This window comes from Argentina anserina, chromosome 6 (genome assembly GCF_933775445.1).
Source record: "Argentina anserina chromosome 6, drPotAnse1.1, whole genome shotgun sequence".
Taxonomy (NCBI): domain Eukaryota; kingdom Viridiplantae; phylum Streptophyta; class Magnoliopsida; order Rosales; family Rosaceae; genus Argentina; species Argentina anserina.
Genome location: NC_065877.1, coordinates 29,853,108 through 29,869,108, shown reverse-complemented (window position 1 = coordinate 29,869,108; position 16,001 = coordinate 29,853,108). Strand labels below are relative to the sequence as shown.

General features: G+C 36.4%; 1 protein-coding gene across 5 annotated transcripts; it reads right to left on the bottom strand.

Annotated features, from left to right (window-relative positions):
- Positions 1 to 10,997: 10,997 nt before the first annotated feature.
- Positions 10,998 to 14,294, bottom strand: LOC126797881 (reticulon-like protein B8). Of its 5 annotated transcripts, none has more exons than XM_050524629.1 (6): positions 14,154 to 14,294; positions 12,582 to 12,770; positions 12,233 to 12,413; positions 11,964 to 12,105; positions 11,591 to 11,660; positions 10,998 to 11,305 (listed from the first exon to the last, which is right to left on the bottom strand). In XM_050524629.1, the coding sequence occupies exons 2-6, from the start codon at positions 12,763 to 12,765 to the stop codon at positions 11,136 to 11,138; spliced, it is 747 nt and encodes a 248-aa protein (XP_050380586.1). In that variant the 5' UTR covers positions 12,766 to 12,770; positions 14,154 to 14,294; the 3' UTR covers positions 10,998 to 11,135. The 5 variants fall into 5 exon arrangements, with proteins under 5 accessions (XP_050380586.1, XP_050380585.1, XP_050380588.1 ...); XM_050524628.1 differs by having other exon boundaries at positions 12,582 to 12,775; positions 14,154 to 14,274; XM_050524631.1 differs by having other exon boundaries at positions 14,127 to 14,226.
- Positions 14,295 to 16,001: the final 1,707 nt, after the last annotated feature.

Genomic DNA, 16,001 nt, shown 5'->3' with positions numbered 1-16,001 from the left:
TCTTGATGGTCACCCTAATCATTCCCCTATAATTCACACTCAATCGCATGAGACTTCTTTCTTATTCACGAATAACACCAGCACAACTCGAGGTGAGACACTAGGTTTGATGAACCCTAGGTCTAATATGTCATCTATCTGCTCTTTCAATTCTTTAAACTCGTTCTTTCCCAATCTCATAAGGCGCTTTTGATACAGATGCTATACCAGGCACATCATCAATAAAGAAATCAACAACTCTCGAAGAAGGTAAACTCAGTATCTCCTGAAACACCTCACTATACTCGAATAGTAAAACAATGTCTGTGATAGCTACTTCCAGATCCACAGACTCCACATTTGCCAAGACTCTAGCTATCATGGCATTATCCGACTCGAGGCACAGGTACGAAACTCTGATTTCCTGGGTCTATGAATGAACCCACCATGTCAAAACAATCAATCACCGTGTACTGCGTACTCAACCAATCAATTCCTATGATAACATCATAGATATGATTCGGAATCACGATCAAATAAGCAGAGAACTCTCCACTTCCAATCACAATACGACAAGCCTTTCATTGTCTCCAATTCGAGGAACACTCCAAATGCGAAGTGACACATAAAGAGTTTCTAATAGATGTAGGAGTCAATCCTACCATCTCCTCTACCGAACTATCACTAATAAGTGTCGATATCATCTTCTTCTCTTCCTCAGGGTACTCAATCATCTCAAAGTAGATTCCAATGTTCTCGATCCAGTGGTCCGCTACCATATGATCAAAGCCTCCACGAAATAACGGCGCTGACTGACCATTAAAGTCCTTGATCAACTTAACACATGACTATCGTCTCTAATGACAGCAGCAGGGTCAACCTGTTCTGTCCGGAAAGAAGCCTCCTCGTAAAGGTTCTCCACATTGCGGACTCGGCCTGCAACTATACCTCGGCTGCGACCTCTCGTCCGTCCACGACCATTTTCTAATTTCATCACCTCGAAACACCTAATCAATACAGGTGAAGTCTTAAATCTGAACAAATAGATCCAACACGAAACTCCAGAAGAAGGTGAATCATCGAAGTATCATCACGATACTCCCTAGAGGACCAAACCATAAGGTATGGCTCCTAAAACACTCTCGCGTACCCGACAACATATCAATACCGAGGAGCATGTGATGGGTGCCCGCCTGCAGTCGGATCATCGCTCCCGGATGATATTGATAATCGCCAAATACGCACTTAGGCTCTGATACCAACTGTAACGACCCTAAAATTTCGAGCTTAAAAACTCAAAATTTCAAAGTCGTTAAACACTAAACAATTTCAATGAAATCGAAATCATTTAAATGCCACGCGGATCATCTCTGAGTTCAAAATACAACTTAGTCAAATCGATTATTACAAACCAAATTATAATTCATCATTATAATAAATGGAAATGAATAATCCTCACAATAACCTCACAAGATAGTCACACAAAATCCCCACACAAGCTGGAGGTAAATAACTTCAAGTCCTCTGAGCGGTCCGTCAATTCCCGCTAATCCACACTTGCGGAGTTATCCACTACACCATCGAATTGGTGCACCGGGATTGTAAACACAAACCCGGTAAGCTTTACAGCTCGTATGAGTAAAATAAAAATATAATTCGCATATCAATATATACAAAAATCCAGAAATCAACAAATATAAATGCACTCATGAGTCAATGGACGGCCCATCTGGTCGTCCCAAAGAAATATGAAATAAAACGTTCATGAGAAATTAAGTAACACTTCTGGTTATCCAAATGCATTTATATTACGGGTACCAAGAACGCTGGTAAACATCTGTTACCCCTCTCGTAATACACCACCGATATTGGATAGCCACCCGCTACCCAACATCCAAAACAATCTGAGTACCCATGAGCAGATAACCACCCGTTACCTCACATGCAGTACTAAGGCAGACAGACTAGAGCTCAAACTGTATCGTAACTTTCGCCCGGCCAAAGGCTAGGTTTCGACTTGCCAAACACGTACAATAATCTCACATCATATTGTACCAAACATCAGGTCCGAAGACAAATCACATTTTAACAATCTCAATGTTAAAATCACGTACAATAATCTCACATCATATTGTACATATCAAAATCACATGCTCGATATATCTTGTCATCAAAATAACGTTATCACAATAAAATCATAACAGTATATTATATAGCAAACTATATATATATATATATGTATTTATTTACCATTTATACAATGTATATATATAATCCACTATATCATATACATGTCATCATTTATAAACACGTCCGAAGATAAATATGTGAGATTTTACTTGGAATCACCGCAAGGGTGGATTCGTAAATATGTGAGATTTTACTCACCTTATCGACTCGAGTGTAATTCCACAATTTCCGAAGATAATTCCTTTCCTTGATTTATCGATCACCTTGAAAAGATAAGAAAAGAATTTAGAAACATTTCGTAAACCTTTAAATGCTTAAACAGTAATAAACTGTTACTGTTCAGCAATTTTTTGTTTTTACGAAGTTACTGTTCACGAATACTATTCACGGTAACTGTTCATGTATTAATGTACAAATACACAAATAATACGTATTTCTGTACGTATAAATACTATTTAAATGAACGTACTTTTTTCAGTAAATAAAAATTACCGAATTACCTTTTCAAAATTACTTTTTACCTTTAGTAAGAGTAATTAAATTTACAATTACCGTTCGTAAATAAAATTTACATTTACCGTACGTAAATAAAATTTACATTTACATTTACTCGCCGGCGATCGCGCGTGGGGCCCACGCGCCTACTCCGACACCGGAGCGTATCACGTCACCTCCGCCCCAAAAACCATCCTCTCCTCCTCCACCACCTTCCTATGGTCTCAGACCACCCATAGACCGCTCCATGCTCCCACACGCGCCTAAGGCGGCGGTGTTCATCAATTTTCCCCCTCCTCCGATCTTACTCCAAAATCATTCCAAACCATCCAAAATTCAACAACAAACACACACAACCAATAATCACATCCATTCATACCTTGATCGAAGTTAAAACCGTCGATTTAGCATCGGAAGGCTCGGATCGCCGGTGGGGTTTCAATTCCTCGGGACGAACTCGGATTGATGGGGTTTGGCCTCCAAGTTGAAGGCAGAGGGCACCAAGGCGAGGATCGGCGTCGAGATGCCCTCCTCCTTGCTCGTGCGTCGCCGGAGGTGATGCTGATGGTGGCGACGAAGCTCGCGGTCTCGGGTTGAAGTGCGGAGGCTCATGGCGTCGCGAGAAGATGCGTCGACCTCGGGGTCGACTGCGGAGGTCCCTGCGGCGCTCTGGGGGTCGGCGGTGAGAGGCACGGCGGCCTAGAGGCTGAGATCGCCGGCCTGGTTTTTCGAGAGTGAGGGAGGGACTCGGGGAGAGAAACACGAAGGGGAGAGGGAGAGAAAGGAGGCGCGGGGTGGGTTTCCTCAAATGGAAACCCTAGCTCCTTTAATTGTCTATTTATACCTGTTACCAAAATCGGAAACGAACTTCCGACGTTAATAACTTTCACGTCCGATGTCCGATTCGAACGCGTCACATACTCACGAACTCGTATCGACGAGCTCTACGACTTTCGTGAAGAAAGTTTTCGCAACTGAGCGACGGAATAAAAGTCGATAAATACGTTGCGGAAACGTAACGTTTTTCTAATAAACGTTTCGAGAACGTTTCCGTTCTTGTTTCGTAATGTCACAAACAACCAAATTTCGTTTAAAATGAGTTCCATGACTTTGTAAAAATTAAATCGAATCAAAAGTAGTTCCGAAAAATCGGGTTATTACATGAGGAGTCAAATTTTAGTATTTACAAATTCGGGGTGTAAATTGACAATTTGAGCCAAATTCATGGTATATTTTGGCAATTTTACCAATAAAAATGATGAGCATACACAAACATATATATAGAACCAATCGAAAATTATGTCATGTATTTGGAGCTGATATTACATAGAAAACTCAATTATATGAGTTAATCTGATTAATGGATGTCTAGGACATTAACAATAAAAAATATGTTTGCAGTTACAATTAGATCATTAAGTTGATTAGTATTGCCGTAACCATAATCATCAATAAAGTTGAACTGTTGAAGTACATCCTTCATGAAAATAGTATATTACGAGCGACGGAGTAAAAGGCGACTCCCGCGTCACGGAAACGTAACGTTTTTCTGATTTAGATTTTCGAAAACGATTTTGTTTTCAATTTTACGACGTCACGAAGTGAAACAAATGCAATTTAATAAATTTACACACTTTATTAAAGTCTAAGAATTCAATAATTTGATTCCGAAAAATCGGGTCATTACATAATTATTGAAGTTTGTATTTTTATTGTTGTGTTCTAATCATCTTTCTCATACTTTTAGATAATTTTTCAGATATGTGCATATGAATTTAGTGCTTGGATGCAGTCCCTAAGATTGTGGTGGAGTGCTAGATTCATTAACCATATTGACACAAATCGAATCATGCCCTAAATAGGTTCGGTTTGTGTTGATTAAAAGTGGTAAAATTTCTGTAAATTTGCATGTGAAACCATGGTGGGTGACGCCACACATGAAACATGTTTCCAACAAAGATTTGGTGCTTAAATATAATCTTATTTGATTTCTAATCTAAGTGTTATTGAATTCGATTGCATGCAAATTTAGATTAGGCCCTAAGTCAATCTAAATGTTAAATGAAATCTTGCATGATTAGATGATCTCCTAAGGCTCTAATTGTATTGGTGACTAAAAAATATGTAATTGGTCGAAATAGAATGCATGATAGGTTCGAACTTGTAATTATGTGGTGTAATGATAAATTTGGTTTAAGTTTGTTAAAGAGAAATCAATCATGTAAATAGTAATTTAGGATTTATTTTAGTAGTTAATATTAAATCTCAAACCCCCCATTATTTGTTAACACTAAAAGTTTAGAGTTCTTTTCAATTTCTCGGACTGAACGATCCCTGCTTATTCTATAATAACGGTGATGTTTTATTTGGTTTATTATAAACGTTTTAAATAAGGCTCTATCAGTCACCAAAAGAAAGCCCAAAATATAAATTTAAATTCACCATAAGAAAAGCAATAAATTAAAGAAAATTATCACATTCACTACTCAAAGGAAACATAAGCTTGAACTTCGGCACCAAGTCCACCAATTGTTATAAACCAACCTCAAAAACAAAACCAAATGATTCTCTTGAACACCTATGATTACCAAGCTGCTCCCAGCTCTAATCTATATGTAGTTATGTACTTTTAATTGATATTTGTTCATTGTTACTTGATTCTCCCACCATATCCTGAACCTTCAGTAGACACTAAACTTCAAAACTGATCAACCAAATCGAAAGCTTACCTGAAACTTGTAAATCAAGTGATCCCTATTTAACAAAATGGTTAACCATATAATGAGTTTCATCCAACAATTACTCGTGAAATATGTTTAGATAAATTCTATAATAGATTGAACCACAGTGGTTAGCTTGTGAGTTCAACAACAAAACAGAACAATAATGTAATATATTATGGTCATACGAAACTCACTGCCACACTCTTCTTACCAAATGATCCAAATGATCCAACCAACACCACCTAGAATCAAATTAAAAGTGAACATACCCGGACAAAGATCGCTTCTTCTATCGCTTCTATTGAGAAAGAGAGAAGTCGTTTAACAAACCTTGAATGTAGAGAGTAATAGAAAGAAATAGAGAAAGCAAAAATCTCTTCACATCAAATGTCGAATCGTCAGACCCCTAAGAAACAAACTGATATCCCTCTCTGAAATAGAGAGAAACAGACAAAAAAGACTCAACGCGTGGCGCCTAAATCTAAACGTGGAGGAAGAAGAAAGCACCAGTTGACAACCCAGAATGGTTTTGGGCTACAACACAACCCGGCCCGGATCTAAGCCCATCACTGTTGCGCATTGTAGCCATGTACTGTTGCGGTACTGTTCCAAACCTACAGCGCGCATAATATATAGGTAAATGTAAAAATGCCCCGAACAAAATATTATAAGGAGATAATTATAATGTACAATTTTGTCGTTATTCGGTGGAATATATTTTCAAGTACAACAAGATTGTGCTCGCATCTAGAGTTTTTCAAAACAAAATCTCTAATTTTGATGTTTAATTATACGGACGTGAAATGTGAAATATTATCGTTACTCAACACAGAACTATAGATAGAATAGCACGCATGCAAATAAAACTTATACATTATGATGAGAATTTTATAAATTCAGAATCTGCAAACAATATACTCCTTTTTTTTTTGTGTGAGAAGAGCAAACAATATAGTCTCAGTTTCACTATAACATAGAATTAATTTGGTCGTTACTGAAGCGGTGCATTCATTTAGCTAAGTATAGGTTGTTTGTTAATTAGGGTCATTGGTGAACATCATTCAATTCAATCAATTGTTACGTACCCACTTTCTTTTAGACGATTTCATTATGAAGTTTTAGACTAAAGAGTAATTGAACAATTCCAAATTCTGATGAGGATTTCGAACACTCGACTTTAAGATAGATCATAGATGATATATCTTTCAATAACCCAGCTCTCTACACGACCATTTTTCTTTTGGTCAAAACATGCCTTGCTCTTCATACACTAGTTAACCAGTACGTTATAAATCTTAAAAGAGAGTTGATAACCTGGATATATTTATATAGACGATCGAGAGCGGACGTCCGCATTACACTAACAGTGCGAACGTCGGTGATTCTGGCGACCAGCAACGTGAACGAAGGCGCAGATGGTGCCGGTCATACTCCACTCTTCCAGCACTCCTTTCTGAGCCGGCATGAGCTTTATTACCGACCGAAATCTGTAATTTTCCCACTAACTTGAAATTTTTGGAAATTTGCAGACCGGCCACCGTGGACCGGCGATGGAGCTTCGGCTGGCACAACCAAGAGCACCGGAAGGGGGAGCATGACCGGCATCATCCGCGCCGTCGTTGCACGTCGCCAGTTGCCGAAACGGGCGAATGCGCGCCATCGTTACATGTCGCCAGTTGAAACCTTTCATCACCTTCTACAAATACATATATCAATTGGAAATCTGATCTGGAGCGTGTAAATTGTTGCCAATCGGAGAGCTGACGACCAATAGCTATGCGGCTGGCGCTACAATGTCTGCATCATCGTCGCTGTCGTCATCATCATTTTCTTCATGAACATGCCGGAGAAGAGTGATGGTGATTCCGGTAAAGTAATACGGATCTCGAACCCTGCCATCAACCATCCTGCCATGACTCATGACAGAACAACTCACCATATTCAGCGCTCTGAATCTATGAAGCTGGCTACCTGCTAGGAGCTGGATCCGTACCTTTCATTTATAAGGAAAGGCCGGAGCTCGGGAATATATATGCAGATATTTACTGTGTTTCGAAAACGAGAGCACGAAAGGGATGCATAGGGATCAGATTCACCATAAGATTTTCGAAAGGCATGAAGGTCAGTACTCAGTACACATGAGCAAAGCTCATGGCTAGTTGCTGCGCTGCACAATCCATTTGTGGATACAAGTCATTCAACAGTCCATGCACGCTCCCAATCTCCAGTGTCAGCTGACACGCTGGAGGTAGGACTAGATGGACTTCATTTGGCCAAAAGATAAAACTCATAAAAGTACCCATCCATCTAATTCGAAATTAGGAAGATTAACGCACTAGTACATGCCTATATCTTGTGAAACCTTTACGCATATTTACTGTAAAGCTAGATAGAGTTCAGTGTATATATAAAAGAACAGAGACAGACCAAAACCTCTGGAATTACAAAGTGAAATTTCACTCTGGAATTACAGAGTGAAGTTTCAATTTTGGCATATTTTTCGGTCAAATTTTTCACCATAAGCGATTCAATATTTAAATATGTTATTCAAAATCATCTATACAAAATTTCATCTAATTCAGACATCGTTAAAGTATTAAAATTAGAAAAAATCAATGAATGAATTAAAACTGTTCAACGTGAACCGTTCGTGTAAATCTCAATTTTAAAAGCTTAAACCATTGTCAAATTGGATGAAACTTTGTAGAGGTGATCTTGAATAACATATCTAAATATTGAATCGCTTATGGTGAAAAAATGTGACCGAAAAGTGTGCTAAAATTGGAACTTCACTCTGCACTCTGTAATTTCAGAGCGAAGCTTCACTCTGTAATTTCAGAGCGAAGCTTCACTCTAGATAGACTGTATATATATATATATATATTCCCACATATGAGATTCTATCATGTTGATTTTACTTCATATGAGTTGCTTGCTTTAGATATGGAGTGCGGGTATTTTCTAGTAGATATTTAGATAGATCCAAGATTTGTCAACACAACATCTGTATCTGATTTGTGTCGGCGGTTAGTTGAGTCAAGAAAATCAGCATTCTTTCCTATGATTTATAGATTGATTTGTCTTGTTTTGACTCTGCCAGTTTCTACAGCAACAACAGAGATAATATTTTCATCTATGAACATCATAAAAAATAAAGTTCGAAATGGAATGGAAGATTAATTTCTTGATGATTTAATGGTTCTCTACATTGAAAAAGAACTTGCCAATACCATTGATAATGGTTCTATGATTGCAGAGTTTGAATTGAGCGGGTCTCGTAGGGTACGTTTTTAGGTAGCTTATTGTTGCGTATAACGCTTTGATGCTTGTAATTTTCAATTCACGAGGTTTGGTTATATCACTTATATGTCTCTCTCTGTCTATGATTTGATTGAAAGTAATAAAGGCGTGAGGATGAGCCTCCCATTGGGTTCCAAACCTCAAAAAAAATTTAGTGTCCTCATATAAATTAGCCTAGACGGCTTTGAATTCCTAGATCCGCCACTGTTTACATGCAATATATAGTTGTACTTAATTGGGATTTACCATATGCATGCAATAGTTTCACTAAGTTGGGATTCATACATATATATGCTGATCGATTATCGATGATTCTTACTACTTTTGTAAAATGTTCTCTTCGTGAGCTCATGCATGTTGATGAAGTTTCAAACACGTACATATGATCGGAGGAATCTATGCTGCTGGTGCTACATCGTTGTCGTCATCTCCATCATTATTTGTATAACGAAATAGGAGAGCTGGAACTTGGTCTTCCTTCATGACCAACTTGAAAAAACGAGGTCTCATGACACAAAGTATCGCCATTAAGGAATGGATAAACACAAGATAGACCAGGAACGAAGGTATATGTTTGAGATTTAATCAAAATGGTTGTGATTCATAAAACTCATGTCCTTCCCTTATTTATACTTTATAGACAAGTAAATGCATAAGAAAACAAATAATAACACCCAAAGAACAAAAATTCTCTATCGAAAAACATGGTACTTAGGTTATACACGTCGATCATTAATGTCGAGAGGATTTTGTAGCCATTGAGGATTATGTTAACTACACGATAAAATCAATGTATTCGTCGAAAATTAAAAAAGAAAAAGAAAAAAAGATCAGCAAGACAACTACTAATTAAACTTATTACTAAACTAATTCTTAATATTTCTAATCTATATATACATATTTAGGTAAAGCTTAATCATATTAAGAGAGCTTAGAGGAAGACGATTAATGTTAGCTTTTCAATAGGCCTCAGATGGCAGACAATCTGCATGGTGTTGTTGGGTGAAAATGAAAGAAAGGGAGATTATAAATCAAGCTCCACATATTTCTCCCGATGGAAATGAGGGCCCAGAAGTGAGCGGAACTCATGCAAGGTTGCGGCATTGCACGATCAACACATGGAAACCCTAGTCCATGCAAACTCTCTCGAGCTTTGTTCTCATGCTCAGATACTATTCATTCTTTCATTGAGAGCCATGCAATCAATCCATTGGACTGCAAATTGGGATACGGCGAATGGCAAATGAAGTAGTAGCAAGTACGTTTTTCTTTTGTTGTTTGAGAACGGGCGAGTAATACCGTTAGGCCTCCTATTGCAGTATTCATGATATTTGGACAGTAATACACTAATACCTGGGGGACATGGTTCCTACACCTCAGAATTTCATACAACGTACGGACTCTCGAGAAGATATCTTGAATTATATCAGGTGCAGGTGTATCATTTATCTAAAACTCATCCAAGAGCCATTAAAGAATGTTCTATTTGCTAATTTGTAAACCTCGATCAACAGAATTAGGATACGTATGTTTGAGATCTATCCAGCTGAACTCATCCAAAAACTTTTAAACAGTAATAACTACTTGCTAGTTTGTAAACCTCAACAAAATTATCAGGTGTTTGAGATCAATCCGGAACTCATCCAAAAATCTTTAAAGAATGTACCATTTACTAGTTTGTGAACCCCTACAAAATTAGGAGATGTTTGCGATTTCAGAGCTGCCCGTAAAAATGTAACCCTAAACTTGTGTCCGTATGAGCTCAAGGCAAATGGATCATTTAGCTTCCCTGAGTTCCCTCAGATACAGCCGTAAGCTTCAATCGGGATCATTCTACAAACATTTACAACTGATTGAACAAAATTACAACATTGACAACAAAATTATCACATTTATTTTACACATTTACATATAATTGAACAAAATTACCATCATTAGAACAATTTGTTTAAAAACTTGTAAAATGTTGTAAGTGAAGTAATTACCTATAATATAACTATAATTACTTAAATAATTATTTATTTTACCATAATGACGACAAATTTATAGTCATATTTGTAAATGTGAGTACCATATACTGGTGTGTACCTAAGAAAATTCCAGATTCAATCAATCCGAAGCATACAACATGAATTTTGACTCCAAACTTGACGTGCCACAAAATGGTCAAGAGTATTATGGCCCATCTAAACAAACATAATCCAATGCCTTCATTATTTCAAGTTTTCTAGCTATGAAATGAAATTGGTGAGATAACCAATGTTTTGTTTGGTGAACGAAATCCCTGAACTGAAACTAAGATTCAACGTACACGGTAACAAGTTCAAGCGGAGATTTAATTACATGAGTTTAAAGAGTGATTTTGTAACATGAACAAGAATATCTAATCTTTCACTCCTTTACATAATAAATCTCAAACAAAAGAGTATATCTGCGCAAGACATGAATTTAATCATGTTTTTTTCCCTTCAAATTTCCTTTAGGGATCCTGCTGAGGACACTACTATCCAGCTTGCGATAATGATTTTGAAGCTGTCCAAAGACTGAGTACACAAAGCTGTCGATCTGATCATCATATCTCTCATACAAAACTGGCAATGTATGAGCAGCAATGAAGCCTAATTGACAAATGACCAAAACTATCAGTCTCTTGCTTCACAGAACAGTAGTGCAACAAAAATAACTAAACCATATGACTTGAAAAAAAAAACACAAAAGGCTCTAGATAACTGCCACATATATGCCTAGCTCAAACAGAGAAAATAACACGAAAAGTAAGAGAACTTTACAGTTGTGGCCTAAACAAGGAGACACAAGTATCCACACATAGAATCAAAGATTCCTAAATCACTTCAAAGCTTATGCAATTTGCTTTCTTCTTAAAGGGGTAAATGGATACTCACCAAGGTACAAAACAGTCAGAAAGTTGCACCAGCTTCCGATCACTGAAGCAGCCCACAAGCTTGCTACAACCTGCGAAGATGTCCCCATAGTTCATCACGATGACATTAAGAAATTGAATAACAGAATGAGGTTGTTCAAAATGCAGTACAGCTAATGTCATCAAACTATTACAACATGCATAAACCAAAAAATTGTGACATTGTACTGAGAACTTGAATTGTAGATGATTGATATGCATTACAAACTGAAACTAGGAAGCTAAGAGTGAAAGTTTAGACTATAGAGGATTCGCCCGTTTACAAAACTCTAAATCATTGACATCCCCAGAAAACTTCTTCAACTTATAACAAGAAGAAAAATAGTTCGACGTACCACAAGAAATTGCTTTATATTTCCTCCACAAGCAACATCCTGAATAAAACTCAGCCCTCGATTAATTTCAGCACCAGTTGATATGGCAATGTTGATGAATAAGTCCTCCGGCAGAACAAGGCGGGGTACATTAGATGAGGACCTACCCAAGATGAAGACAAGACCAAGATCATACAATTCAGCTCCATATGAAACAAGATCACGAACAAAGCAGAAAATAGGGATCAAAAGGAAAGTAGGAAAAGCTCAAACTGAACATTTGGAATCACCTGTTAACAAATCCCGAAAAATTTGACCAGAGAAATTGAGCAAGCATACCAAGAACCAAAGCAAAACCCACAAGAGTCAAGAAATGATAATTGAGCCATTCAAAGAGCACCCAGACAAAAGTTGCACCAGTTAAAACACTGGCTGATATCTTTTTGTTCCTCCATAACAACACGTCAGCAGCTAGATAATTCAGACATTAAAAACAATAGCTTAGTTTAGTACAAGTAACAACTTTTAATTGCATATAAATAATGTGTTTTTTTTCTCAATATTTACAATAATATATACTTCAATGTTTGTTTTACAACCATGACAAGAAAGGATCTGTAAAGAACATGATGACCCTACATTTTCCTCCTCCCAAGAGGTGGTGAACAGGCTTTTGGCGTCCAAAGAGCCGATTCAACTGAGAACCAACAGAATCAGATCTATCGTCGCCAAAGAAGGACACAGATTTCTGTTTTGAACCAATTTCAGCTAGTGAGCCCGCAATGTTGTTCATAAGATCCTCAGCAGTTATTTTCTCAGGCATTGTTCCTATACTTCAAAAAAGAAGGAATGCCTGTCAAGACATAACACTACATCTGCGTTTATTTCAAAGTTTCTGAATTTAGAGAACTGTCATAGAAACTTTTTTCCTATGTTACAGGGTGCTCCTCACTTAAGCTCACATTACCAGTAACTGATGTATTGAAAGACAAAAAAGTAATATAATTCATAATGACAGCACAGAAGAAAAGGTAAGCAAAGCCACTTATCACAGAACTATGTACACTTACATAAATAATAGACAAAATCAAAATAATTATTCCACTAGAAATAGTGATTAGGACCAACAATGATTGACTATTGAGGACGTTCATTCCTCCACCTTCAAGAGATATTAAAACAAAAGGCACAAAAAGAATAATTGAAGCTCCCTTGATAGTCTCAGCCATCTAGACTATTACAAAAAACTGTCAATCATGAAATGAAGACCGCTTAGAAAGTATCTTTAGAAGAATCTTTAAATGATTTCAGAAACAGTCGAAAAAAAATAACCACTGTAATATAGGACATGGTCTTGGCAATCACATTGACCAAAGAAATGCTGCCTCAGCAGAAGAGCAATTTTGATTAGGCATATGGAAACTAATTTAACATGACGGACACAAAGTTCTGTGCATTGGGCATCTGTCCTATTGGATTCATCAGGCACAAAGCTCCGTAGTATGAGGACATCAGATTGCTAATTGCTAAGTTAAAGAAACCAAAACCTCATTGACCTGAGATCCACCAAAGGGCTAAGCAGTACAGACTAAGTATATATGCAGAAGACGGATATACTATCCAGTATATGCCCCAAGACACTTCTCAGACTGCAAAACTGGATAGTACATTTCCTCAAAGTCCAATATAAAGATTAAAGCCGTTCTCCACATTCACATACTATAAAGAAACGATTTTGAAAACTAGAGATCAAAGGAACTATATTAAAAAGTTCCAATCCCTAGACTTTTACCAGTTTTATTGACCCAGAAATTTCATTCAACTTAATCAACTGCTGCTCTAACAAGGCCACTATAAAACACAAAGATCACAAACCTACAAAGATATGATCTTGCATCCCCAAAACTCATAAAGACATGATATTGAAAACTAAAACAAACAAACTACGTACAAATGTTCTGATTCATATCATCCAAAACACTTCCCAGTTCCAATAACCCAAAAGATCAATTTCAGTAGCAAACCAAAATCAACTAAAAGCAAAACAAAGACCATATGTAATCACTCTGTAGTCTATACAGGCACTTCAAAACACGAAAACTGACAAAATCCACAACAGAACTACAAAAAACTACACAATCTGAACCCATAAGAAAACAGTTATAAGATGCAAAGAACACAGACCAGAGTCAAAATGGAAAGTGGGTTTACCGAGTCGATAAGATCAGAGCAAAACAAAGGAGCAGATGGTGATGGCTTTGGTTTGGAGATTATGACTTGTGCAGTTGTGCTGTTGTGCAAGTAAAGAACTCCAACTAGAGTTCAAATAGCGTGAAGAAACTGAATTTAAATGACCCTGGTTTTGTTTTTCTATGAAGAATAGTTTCTTCTTTTTAATTACAACACGCGCAGTCAAACGCCTCCATTTTGGAATCAACATCTTAGTACGACAACTGTAGTTGGTAAGTTTCGGGGACCAATCAAGTAGTTGGTAATTTTTGCTGACCAATCAACAGTGAACTTTAACTAGACGGTTATTATTCTAAACATTTGATTGGTTATCGAATTTCATTATTTATATTTGCACCGGAGGGACGGTAAGTTTTGTTTTTCATATTACCTCGGCGATAAAAGAGCCGCCGCTGCCGGCGTTATCTTGTTTCGGAAAGGTGTTAGACCCCAGCTGACCTCTGAAAAAGACGTATATCATCATCATCATGTGTACATTTTTCCGCTGCTTTCTTTTCCCTTAATGGTAGGTTCTATTTACACATCTAAAATTATTTTTTTTATAACATCAAATTATCGATTTTTGCCTCAATCTTTTGCAGTTACGCCTCCAATCTATGCATCAATCTTTGCTGTTACCCCTATAGAGAAAGTTCTTGCTTGAAGGAATCACTCATAGAGCAGAGCTAGAAACAAATGGACAATTCTCATTTGTTATCATTAATATTATAGCAATTTAACTTACAATCTTACATTGATCTCCATAAAGTCGCTCGACATTTGTATAGTGTTTTTCAGTTGCCTTGTCTGATATATATATATATATATATATATATGTATATTTTTTTATCAAATATAAACTTCAATTCAAGAAATGCCGATTTGCACCCCAAACTTGGTCATAATTGTCAATTTACACCCTTAACTTGCATTTGAGTCAATTTACCTCCTAAACTTGATAAAAATTGCCGATTTGCACCATATCCGTTAAATTTAATGTTTTCCATCCAATTTTAAGTCACATGTCATGCATTTGAGGGGCAATATTGTCATTATATATTTATTCATATTTAATAATGAAATAAATTAATAAAATTACTTAAGATGAACACTTGTTACAATTTATTTTTTCGAAACATGTTATTGATTTATATATTTATTATTTTACGTGATATAATATGTTAAAAGATATTAGAAAAATATAAATAAATACATTGAAAATTAAAAATAAATGTGTGTTCTGGGAAAATTACTATTTTACCATTGTGTGTGTCTTAGCCTTATTAAGTTTCCTATTAGTGATAGATTCGCATCTCTGTAATAGATTAGGACTCTGAATCCTACGGGATTGTAGTTATGTAATGCCTATATATAGGCCCCATTATCAATAATTAAATGGTTACGTTTTGTTCCATTACGTCGTTATTATTCTCGTTTCGTTCATCCTCCAACAATGTGTACATATATATATATATATATATATATATATATATATATATACAACACACTATATTTGAATGAGTGGTATGTTGAATATATAATTTGAAGTAGGGTTAAGTATGTAGAAAAAAGATGTAAATAAATAATTTGATTAAAAAATAATCCTCCTTTTAAAGAATATTTGTAATTGTTTTTAAGAAAAATATAAATAGAAAATGACAACATTACCCCTCATGTGCATGACATTTGACGCAAAATTGGATGAAAACAGTTAAATTTAATGGATTGGGTGCAAATCGGCAATTTTTACCAAGTTTAGGAGGTAAATTGACTCAAATACAAGTTTGGTGTGCAAATTGACAATTTTAGCCAAATTTGGGGTGTATTTTG

What these genes read in the sequence shown, in the direction of transcription:
- LOC126797881 (XM_050524629.1), bottom strand. Translation starts at nt 12,765, where the DNA reads ATGCCTGAGAAAATAACTGCTGAGGATCTTATGAACAACATTGCGGGC. An exon ending in TTTTCGGGATTTGTTAACAG is followed by an intron (nt 12,106 to 12,232) that starts GTGATTCCAAAT and finishes CATCTTGGGTAG; the next exon opens with GTCCTCATCTAATGTACCCC. An exon ending in TCTGACTGTTTTGTACCTTG is followed by an intron (nt 11,306 to 11,590) that starts GTGAGTATCCAT and finishes TTTGTCAATTAG; the next exon opens with GCTTCATTGCTGCTCATACA.